An 11,159-nucleotide genomic window follows, 5' to 3' on the forward strand; every position below is an offset into this window, starting at 1 on the left:
AATGAAGTCATTTAGTAATTCTGAAGTACTCACCACTGCTGCCACAGTCTGCGCAGGAGATGAGTTCTTCCGGCTTCTTCTCGCGATTTGATTCTTTCGTCCCCAAACAGAAACTACAAATTGGAATGGGATCAGCTCGAGGCTGTGGGCAAAAAAAGAAGCAAGTAAGTTAAAGTCGTGTCCACTAAAAGGTCTCGTGCAAATAAGTCATCTAAACAGCTGCACATTTTTGCTTTGTTACGAAAGCGGCCCACCACGATAGGCCCTTGATCTAATCAATAACTATTAATTTTCGAGAATTCATGGTTATGCCCTAGTACAGGCAGTGTACAGCAGTGTACTCCTAGAAGAAGCACGTGTCTCTCACACACACACACACACAGCAAACCCACTTGTGTGCACGAGTGGTCCCTCGAGTTAGTTAAAAGGCTCCCATTTTTTTTATTAAGCTCTGCATTCCTTCTTTGCCTCACGGTACTCCATTGTCTCCACCTATATAACTGAGCCAAGCATGCACATCCCATCGGTCCTGTGTTACCTAAACCAGCAAGGTATACACTTAAGTATAAAGTAAGACTTCTTAAAGGCCATGTATACTTGGCCCAAACTGCTACTACTGATGCTGCTTTCACGAGCGCATCACAAGCCCCACAGTTCTAGGTTATAAAAGGAAAGAGAAGCCATGCTACAATACATTGTGAACGTTATGACTAGATTGAAGGTTTTACATTATGCACACACCTTCGTGCGGGACGGTTACAACTCCCAAGTTATTGTGCGAGAAAGAGGCCAATTAGAATTATGCGAAAAAAAATCACCATAGTCGGTTGCATACACACGCATTGAAGATAGGTAGCAAGAAAGACACCCAGCTTAGATTGAGTTTCTTCATGCGGTTACTTTTTAGATGTGCTGTACCATCCTTTATTGCTTTATTTGGTTTTCTCGAGGTCCAGTGGCAATCAGAGATGTTGGTTGCTAATCAGTTTAATGATTAAGTAAACGTTGTAACCCTTTGTTCTGTTCTGTGTCTAGGTGGCAGTGACTGACAGGTGACTAACTCATGCAGGTCTTAATCTTCATGAACAACAGTGCGACTATGCACTCACTAGCAGACATGCTCCATGCTTGAGGCACGTTCATTACTTTGTACCCATCATCCTAGGTGTTTTTTATGGGCAGTAGATACCTAATCACTCCAGCCCAGTTGCATGTATTCAAGAGGCTATTTGCTGCATGCCGCAGCTATCATATTTTATGCCATTCCCGCAAACTAGGTTAACTGCAGGTCATGAGGACAGTGCTAAGTTAACCAGAATTTCAAAAGCCACACGCAAGGTTACCAAGACATCCACATAGACCTAAATAAGTAGGCTCACCTGCTTACAGTACAACACAGTTAAAATGATGGCTCAAACAGTAAAAACTTAAGCTAAGAGTACTATGTATAGTCAATTTAGGAACACCCTACACAAGTTTGATTTAGCCTTCAGTAAGCAAGCGTGTACATCACGGTTGAACACAAAAGTAGTCTGGTATTCACACTGAAGCTTGGCTGATGCTATCCTGTACACAGAAAATGTACCTTCCCTACGAACCTGAAGTCTTTTATTAACATGCAAGCCATCTCTGCTTGAAAACAGGTAGGTGGCACTTCAAATGTAAGTATAATTCAACAATCAGAAATACAGCACGATCAACATATTTGAAAGATAACATCCTGAGCAAAAACCTAATAAAAAGAAAAACCTGCCTTGAAGAAAAGCCAATTTCAAAATATGCTACTCTCACCATTGGACACTAACCTAAAAGTCAAAGGTCATTAGAAAATTCAACAGCTCAAAAGAACCCAAGAATGATTTTGGCAGACATTGCACCATGCAAAATATAAAATGTTTAAAAATGAACAAAGCTAATGACTGGGACACGGGTGACTCAGTTTTGTTAAAAACTGTAATAAATAATTGAGCAAAAGCTTTAAATCGAACGTTGTGGTATTCTTAAGCAGGTCATGCAAAGGACCAATCTGCCCTGGCTGCAGGAAAGAAGCAGCTAGGTTTGTGGAGAAGAATATACAAACAACAACAAAATAGCAAGAAGCAAAGGTTTTCCAAATAACCATTGCGACAAGTCTATTTACCCCTTTGATCTCCTTTAGTGTTCCTACGAGGATCTGGGCTGAACAATATTTATTTATTATTTATTATTTATTGCATTTGTACAGCGCAACAGCTACCCGAAGGTTTCCCAGAGCTAGGAAACGCAGAAAGGATGAAAAAGAAAAACTAGACAGTAGAAAGAGAGGGAACTATTGATTAAAGAGCCACGTTTTTAAGTCTTTACGAAATTACAATACGTCCAAGAACAAGATATGCAAGATATTTTGAAGTTCCTCGACCTAAGGCACAATTGAAGGAGACTAGGTCATCCCCCTAACGCTTCCCACTGCCAACAATAATCTCAATAACCCAAACTCCAGAGTTGTCAACCCACTAAAACCTAAGGAGGAAAGCAATCAATTCTAGTGATGAAATTGCCCATTACGTAGAAAAAACTTGGTCAGCCCCCTCCTAAAAGCGCTCACAGAAGAGGCTGCCTCATAGATTGCCTTCATAATATACTATAGGTTGGAAAGCAATAAAGTTCAAGAGTTCATGTTTGCTTCATTAGATTTAACTCTAAAAACTACTTATATTAAATCACCCAGTAATCTCTTCTTTTCCATGCCAGATTCATAAAGCTAACATTCATAGACAACTATCCAACACAAATACACAATTCGAACAAAACGTATTGCTAATTCTAGCGCAGTGAATGCAGTGCTTCAAACCTAAACTAAAACTGGAGTAATCAGATACTTTTCTATAGTACATGTATATTAAGTGAAGACAAAAAGGTTCTCATCTAAGCAGGACAATTTATTGCAGACTGTCAAACAAGATTACAATGGGAAGAAAAATAAAACACTACTTTTCCATGTCATAATGTCAACAATATCAAACTTTAAAAATGGCAGAAGGTAATTCTAGTTAGTTATATAGCTGTCATAATTCCATTGTACTAAGGTCATCAGAGGTCAGCTTTGTCTCAAGCTATGCTTTTTGTTAACGGTACTCACTGTGTCCATCCTAAAACCAGTAAAGTTCATGTGAGAAGTTGTCATCACTTTCACATTGGATGGGTGTCAAAATATAGGGTATCTATCAGTGCTGATAATACCAAGCTCCATTCAGTTTGGGCACCAGAGAGAAGAAAATAAGGAGGTTGATGGTCTTGCAGTCGTAAGTAGAACCAGTCATTAAGCTTTTATGAATGGCAATAGTGGCAGATTGTAAAGACATACTAGAAAGAATAAGTCACCGAGAATTCCTCAGTGAAGAAAACGAACCACCATTACAGAGTCATCCATTTATCACTTCTATTACTGGAGCCCGTGAACTTCACAGGGGTTCAAAGGAAAAACGTCTGAACAAAATATAGATTGCAAAAAATGGGGATGAATATGTTTTTTGCGTTAATCAACAAAGAAAATGGCTAAAAAGCCAGGTTATGCAGGTCTCCGGTAAGACACGTTAAATATTTCTATACTTCAGAGCCATGCAATAACTGCAGCTAATATATCACAGTAATACCCAAGAATCACTAAAGGCAGGCCAACACATCTACATTTGTTTGCTAAGATGCCAATACGCTCCCTCCCCTCTAATCCTGCTTTGGGGGGTGAAGTTGCCCCGCGTCTAAATTGAGTTCAAAGAAATTAGGGGTAAAAGCAGGATTGCTCCCTTTGGCCTAGACATTACTAGTAACTCAGCTAAGTTCTGATGGTCACCTTTTTCTCACCCTGCCCTCACTAGCTCCCATCTGACCCTCTGACCAAACCTGGTATGTGTGCTGAGGCCATAACTAACAGGCATGCCTTTGATGGTACCTTCAAAGAGACCTATTGCCACAACAACCCTTAGCGCCCTTTGGCTAAACCACCACCTCTTCCTGTCCTCGATAACTAATGAACTTATGAACTTTTGCATTCTGCTCCCCTCCCCACACTTGTGTACTAACCAAAGATTTCAGATACTAAGATGACCCTTGCAGACATGGTTTAATGCACCGCAAACACCAAGACTTGTTTTCACCAACAATGGGACCTGTTTTATCAACGGAACAGACTCTTAGATCTGGCCGGTCTCACATGTTTTAGACCCTGAAGCAAGGCCCTGTTATACCATAATATTGTCTGTTTGACCCGGGTGGGAGGAGAATAACAGTGGGGCTTGTATGACAACACGCTCGGAGCGGGGACTCAAATCTTGTATAAACATGTTGATATAACAAAGGTGGGCTGACATGACAATGAATTGTGTAAAATCTGTATAAAAGGAAGAGCCAAAATGAGATGCAGTTAGAGCACCTCCTGACGATAGTCCCGGTGTCTGATGTGATGTGTTCTCCTCCGGAGAAAGAAACGTGTTCTTCGCCTTTTAATTCCAGCGCCTGCCTCGTTATTTTGATCGCTATTCTTATGTGAATTCGAGGTGGTTTGCACCAAGCAGCATCTAAAGTCTTGGGAGTCAAAGCTGCTTTTTCACAATTAAAATAATGGATATCTTTAACGGACCTCCATTGGATTGAGAAATGCTAAAGACGCCCTTTACCATTCTTATGATGAACACATGCATTACAGGTAAAATTACTTAATGCTCTCTTGTTATAGCGCATCAAGATGCAACCCCCTCTCGGGTGCTTCAGAGACACTATACGAATATTAGCATCAACAATTCAAAGAGCCGGGGTTGCCCAGGGAAGTGGAGTAAGACATGGGGAGCATGGAATGAATATAGAGGTGGCATCTGTCCCCACGAGAAGACCTGGTGACAAGGAAGCTTCTGAAACCCTGAACCCCCATCCCCACCCCCCTCTCCCCAGATTAGCTGAATGTAACATTGGTCATTTAATTTGCTGCAAGTGATTTTGCCTCTGTATTGAAAGATGCCAGTCTATACATAGATGCATGTTATTGTCAATGGTCGACTGTTTAATAAAAAAAAAATATTAAAAAAAAAAAACAATTGAAAGAGCAGTCTTCATTTGGTTAGCAGTGCAGGTGCAGTGAGATCTTGAAGAAAGATCTTGTCATGTGGCAAATTCACACCCGGGGAGACGTTTGGCACATTAAAACTGTGACTACTAGTGGAGTCAGTGTTTGACGCAGGCAGATCTAAAAATGGCCGTGCTGTGACGTTTTCAATGCTGTGCAGTGTTCCTGCTTCGTGGAGAGGGCCTGCTCTCGCCCTCATCAACATGCTCACACACCGCTTCGGTGGTGGCTCTATTGAGACAAAGGGAGCGCGCACCGAGGACGGGAGCACTGTTCTATTTCACACAGTGTTTTCGCTAATGGAGATCAGTTGCATCGTTTAAAGATGACATTATTTGGTTTAATTATGCACGAGGCAATTAACCAGTTATACAGCAGAAGGCTGATGTTAACGCCTCAGCTGAGGAATCTCAGAAACAGTTCTAGTCGCTAGCCAAAACCTTTTTAATATCACAACTTCATGATCACTTTTTAAATCGCATCCCACCTTCCTACTTGCATCTCCTGTCACACTAGATAGCGCAGGCAGCTTTGGATCAGGAAGCAGCTTGAAACCTGCAGTCTTATGGCTGTGTGATATTCCCTCATGGATTGAATAATTGATTCACTTAGTATTCTAGGAAACAAGCATGTTGTGGTAGATCTGCAAATTCGCAATTATTAGGTCTGGTGAAGAAAGCATACATCTTTCGGGCCTTGAACTAGCAGCAACCTTTGTCCTTTGCGCTACCTTTGGGAGAAAAAGACAGGCTGCTTTTTGGCTTACGGCCACGTCTGGCTCCTTTCGTCAGAGAAGGGAAAAGTCGTCTGGGAGATGAATGAGATTGGAGGCTTGGATTTGTTTCATTATATGAATGTGACATTCGTAAATTATTTATCGGCGCGGTAGACAGCAATGGCAAAGCCATTGCTATATCAGAGGAAATCGAGCCTGCTGTTCATACAAAGGCAGGGTTGTAGTTGGAATCCATCAGGGAAGCATTGCGGCCTTAACACCAGATTGTAAGTTTAATTGCTGCTCAATAGGACAGGAGTGCTCCCAAGGTAGATCGGGAACAGCAGCAACCTCCCTGGTGCAGCACTGCACATCCATCATAAGGATTCGGGCTCAGCCAAAGTGGCCATGGGCTAGTTCACACCATTTTGGGCACTTGCTTTTTTTCAGACGCTAGGCTGGGGGTTAGCTTATATGCACGTGTACGAGTATGTGCGAGTTAAAGTGCAAGACAGTTTCTGGGCGTACGGTTAGATATGTTTGCAAATATTAGTTAAACACATTATACCCACGACTTATAATAGCGACCCCATCAAACTTAGGACTATGAATGTTGAAAAATGTACAGTTTCCATTTGTTGAAGCAATGTCCCTACAGGTATACCTAGGAGGTTTGATATTAAATTAAACGCTGACTAAATTAATTGTATCTGAGAAGGCTGAATCTATAAGGTGCAATTTAAGCTAGTGCCACTTGGGATACAAAATCATTGTCAAACTTAAGGATAAGTGGGGCTCCTTTATTAGAAAGCAACTAGGCATTTGGAATGGCACCTGGTGGCCAACTACACTGGGCCCTGTTCCCACTCCTAAGAAAGATTTAAGGAATTTGGGAATCTTAATTGATGATACTCTGTACGAAGGACCAGGTTATCCGCATGTGGATCCTGCTGCGGTATCCTGCGCTTATTGCACTAGATCTTTAGCTGGATACCTATCAAATAATGCAACATTATAGTACAGACATTTATTAGTCTATTTGACTACAGAAATACTCTGTACCCTGGTAAGGCAATTTACCTGTTCCCGCCACTGCAGTTCATTCAGAAAGTGAAAGAACGCATGATTTGTAATCTTCCATCCAGAGTGTCTATGTTGCCCGTTCGGAGATCTCTTTATTGGCTGCCAGTCTGCACACGTGATCTTCAGGTCTTCAGCGTAGGGCAATTCCTTTGTACAGGCCCAATGTAGGTAGTAAACCTTGCATTTTCCTTTTCCTTAAATGCACTTACCAGTGCAGTGATTTTTAAATTCAAATTTGTTTTATTGGTTTCAGGAGCATCATTAGTCATTACATTGCAAGGGAGGCGTGCCAGGCAAAAAAAGGCAATCAAGCAGTATACAGAAAACATGATTGATAAAACAATGACATGGTACTTGAAGTGCAAACACTTCTTGTTATGCAGCAGTGAAACCGTAAGAAGAAAAACCCCAACTGTAACCCCCCCGCTCCCCCACCCTTCCTCCTGGTTCCCACCCCGCCCAGTGTGCCAATCTTGTGGGGCAAGCAAAGCCCTAATCATGTAGTAGCTGAAGCGATCACTCAGGTGGATGTATGGAGTCATTTGTGTTTGCGGTAAGTCTCAGAATGCGCAGGTATTTGGGGCACGTGATCTCATTGAATTCCCTTGATAAAAGGGAGAGCAGTGGGAGCCACACTTTCTGGTAAGCAGCCGTGGACTGTGTAAGCGTGGCGTGAATGCGCTCAATGCCCAGGGTAAACCATATCTTATGTAACCAACTTGTGTGAGTAGGTCTGGTGGTGGAGCCCCACAGGGAGAGGACATGTGTTGCGGCCTGCATAGCTACTCCCATCTGGCGACCTCTAAGGGATTTCAGGGGGAATGTGAGTGCGTTGGGCAAACCCAAAGTGGCATATGCCGGGAATCTGAGGATTTCCGTATCAAATGCGGAATCGATGTCGTCTAGGACAGCCTTCCAATAGTCTTGAACCTCGCGGCAGTCCCAGAGGAGGTGTGTCAGAGTGCCCCTTTCCCCGCAACCCCTCCAGCATAACGCGCTTCGTGCAGGGTTGCCCTTATTGAGCCGAGCCGGCGTGAGGTGCCAATATATGGCCAGTTTTGTCGCCGTTTCCCTGGCAGCCCTGTTGCGAGTGGTGTGTGCAGCTCTATAGTAAACATGGCTCCATTCCTTGTGTGACAAGGCCCTCCCCAATTCTGCCTCCCAACGCCTCTGGACCGCTTTTTGCCCGACGGGGGGAGTAGGTGTAAGCATTTTGTAAAGGTCTGTGATAAGATGTTTGTCAGAGTCTCTCGTCACTAGCCATTTCTCGAAGACTGTCATGGGCCTGCCCACCAAGGGGATTACGTCCGGATGGGTGAGCCAATGTCGGAGCTGGAAATATTGAAATAGATGAGAGGATACAACATCGTAGCCTTGGATTATGTCTTTAAGAGGGAGGAAACCCCGCAAGTCAAAGAGGTGACCAGCGGAGAAACTACCAATTCCTCGCCATTGCGGAAAGGCTCTAGGAGCATTGCCCGATGGGAACTCCGGGTTATCCAGAACAGGCGTAAGGGGAGAAGGGAAGGTGGTGAGATCCTTTTTGACCGCGACCGCGTTCCAGACCTGCATGACAGTGCGAGTGATAGGAGCCCGTAAAAGGTAGCGTGGTCTGTGTTGTCTAAGAAGGAACAGGATCTTCCAAAGGGAGGTGCCAGCCATTGCTCTGTCCTGGAATAACCAGCGCTTCTCGGACTCTGGCCTAAACCATTCTACCAAGTATCGGAGTTGCGCCGCCTGGAAATATTGCAACAAGTTGGGGATACCAAGACCTTCCTTGTCTGCAGTCCTATAGGCTAGGTGTTTATGTAGGCGCGCCTGTTTGCCCTCCCAGATGAAATGATGGATGGCGGCTTGGAAGGCCTGAATGGTGCCCCCTGGGGGGAGCATCGGGAGAGTCTGAAAAAAGTACAGGATCTTAGGCAGGGACGACATCTTGACCGCCGCAATGCGACCCAGTAGAGCGAGTGGTTGTTTGGCCCATCGAGCTAGGTCAGACCGGATCCGGGAGGAGAGGGCTGCGTAGTTGTGTCACCATGAAGTCCGTGGAAGCCGTGAGCGTGATGCCTAGGTATGGGAGATGTGCTGCAGAGGAGACACCTCCTCCGTAAGCAGGTGGAGAGGTGTGCGCGTGGACGTTCCTGCCCAAGGGTAAAATGAGGGATTTCCCTTTATTGATTTTGAAGCCAGAAATGGCTCCAAATGATTCCAGCTCCATCAGGAATGCAGGGACGGAACAATCCGGGGCATCCAGAGCGGCAATGATATCATCGGCATAAAGGCCTATTACATGGGGCTCCCGGCCAAAGGTCATGCCTCGGATGGTAGGGTTGTCGCGGATCTTTTGCGCAAGAGGCTCTACGTAAAGGGCGAAGAGAAGGGGCGAAAGGGGGCAACCTTGCCTCGTGCCCCGCTGAATCTCAAAAGGATCAGAGCGCAGGCCTCCCAAGCGGACACGAGCTTGGGGGCGGTGGTAGCAGCTCGTGATCCAGGCCTGAAACCTGTCCCCCACACGAAAGCGCCGCAGGACTTGCTGGAGGAAGTGCCAGTCCACCCGGTCAAACGCTTTCTCCGCATCTATAGCCAACAAGGCGGAGTCCGAGTTCTGGAAGTGGGCCTTATCCATCAGGTGTAAAATACGTTTAGTGTTGTCGCTGCATTGGCGATTGGGGACAAAACCAGATTGATCAGGCTCCAAGATCCCAGGCAGACATGGGCCGAGGCGCGCAGCCAAGATCCCAGTAAAGATCTTCAGGTCCAGTAGGGATATGGGGCGGAATGCTGAACAGCTGGAGGGTTTTTTGCCTGGTTTGGGTAGCACGATAATCTCAGCTGCCAACATGTCTGGAGGAATAGAGTTCGGGCCCTCGAAGGAGTTGAAAAGCCGGGTGAGGACCGGGGCCAGCAGTTGGCAAAAGGTTTTATAAAACCCGGCTGAAAATCCATCAGGTCCTGGGGACTTCAGGAGGCGAAGACGAGAGATAGCTGCAATGACTTAGTCTATGCGAATAGGGGCGTCCAAGGAATCTACATTGTCCTGAGACAACTCCATTACATTCGCCGATTCCAAGTATCGATGGACCTCCTCCGGCGAGACGTCATCGGCTTTGTATAATGTAGCGTAAAACGTTCGGAATGCTTCTGCTATCTGGGTCTCACCAGAGATGTCCTGACCGGAGTCATCCGTCAGGCTAGTGATTTGGGAGCTTTGGGCCGTCGCTCTCAGGACGCTAGCAAGTAAGCGGCCTGTTTTGTCCCCCCCCCGACGTAATAAGAATGACAGAGGCGCAGAGCGCCAAATTCCGCCCGATCCGTATCTAGACTGGCCAGTTGGGCTCTGGCAGATTTTAGTTGTCTCCAAACTCTCGGGGCGCCAGTGCGACTATGGACCCTCTCGAGTTCCGAGACACGGGCCGTGAGGTCAGCCCTCTTCGCTTTGCGTTCCTTGGCCTCCGCTGCTGCAATGGCAATGAGCTCGCCACGAGCCACCGCCTTCAAGGCCCCCCATAGGGCGGTCGCAGAGGTCTCGGGAGTGTCGTTGATCGCCAGGTAGTCGGTAAGGCATGTGTGAAGTTGTTTGGTGACTTCCGGCCGCTGCAGGAGGGTCTCGCGCAATCGCCATGACCCAGGGGGGCGAGCGGACATGGGGACCGGTAGAGTCAACTCCACAGCGTCGTGGTCAGATAATGCCGCAGGAGTAATGTCAATGTCTTTGAGAATGGGGAGCAGTTCGGAAGAACCCAAGATGTGGTCCAACCGGGCGTAGGTGTGGTGAACGTGAGAGTAGAACGTGAATTGCGATGTGGTGGGATGAGTGGATCTCCAAAGGTCCACCAAGCCCCGGTCACGCAGCCAGTCCTTACCAGCAGCTGTTATGGCTCCCGTGTCCCCATACCGACGACCCGACCTGTCCATGTCAGAGTCCATTACTAAATTGAGGTCTCCCCCAACAAGCAGAAGCGAGGCAGGGAAATGAAGGGATTCGGAGGTAGCCTGTTGCAGAAAAGTTTCCTGACCTGAATTTGGGGCATATAGTGAGGCAATCGTGAAGCGCTGTCCCCCCAGGAGAAAGGTGTATGCCAGCAATCTGCCCTTAATCTCCCCCACCTTGTCCCCCACGCAGCAGCGGAAGCGCTTGGAGACTAAAACAGCCACTCCCGCCTTCTTTGTTGGGAGCGAGGAAAAGAACTGTTGGGGAAAAGCACGCAAACGCATCCTGTGCCAATCTTTAGGTAAGAGGTGGGTTTCTTGGATTAAGCATATGTC

The 11,159-nt window shown here is 46.1% G+C and overlaps 1 protein-coding gene across 1 annotated transcript in view; it reads right to left on the reverse strand.

The window, feature by feature from the left end:
* Positions 1-9,519, reverse strand: part of LOC147669069 (histone acetyltransferase KAT6B-like) — a gene marked incomplete at its 3' end in the record, with an annotated part of 135,168 nt that extends 125,649 nt beyond the window's left edge. Inside the window, exons 1-2 of the mRNA XM_086948249.1 lie at positions 8,929-9,519; positions 34-142 (exon numbers count right to left, since the gene is read on the reverse strand). Of these exons, the coding sequence (XP_086804375.1) occupies positions 34-142; positions 8,929-9,519 (700 nt within the window). The remainder of the gene's footprint in view (positions 1-33; positions 143-8,928) is intronic.
* Between the last annotated feature and the right edge of the window lie 1,640 nt (positions 9,520-11,159).

Source organism: Lissotriton vulgaris, unplaced genomic scaffold (genome assembly GCF_964263255.1).
Source record: "Lissotriton vulgaris unplaced genomic scaffold, aLisVul1.2 SCAFFOLD_4443, whole genome shotgun sequence".
NCBI lineage: Eukaryota > Metazoa > Chordata > Amphibia > Caudata > Salamandridae > Lissotriton > Lissotriton vulgaris.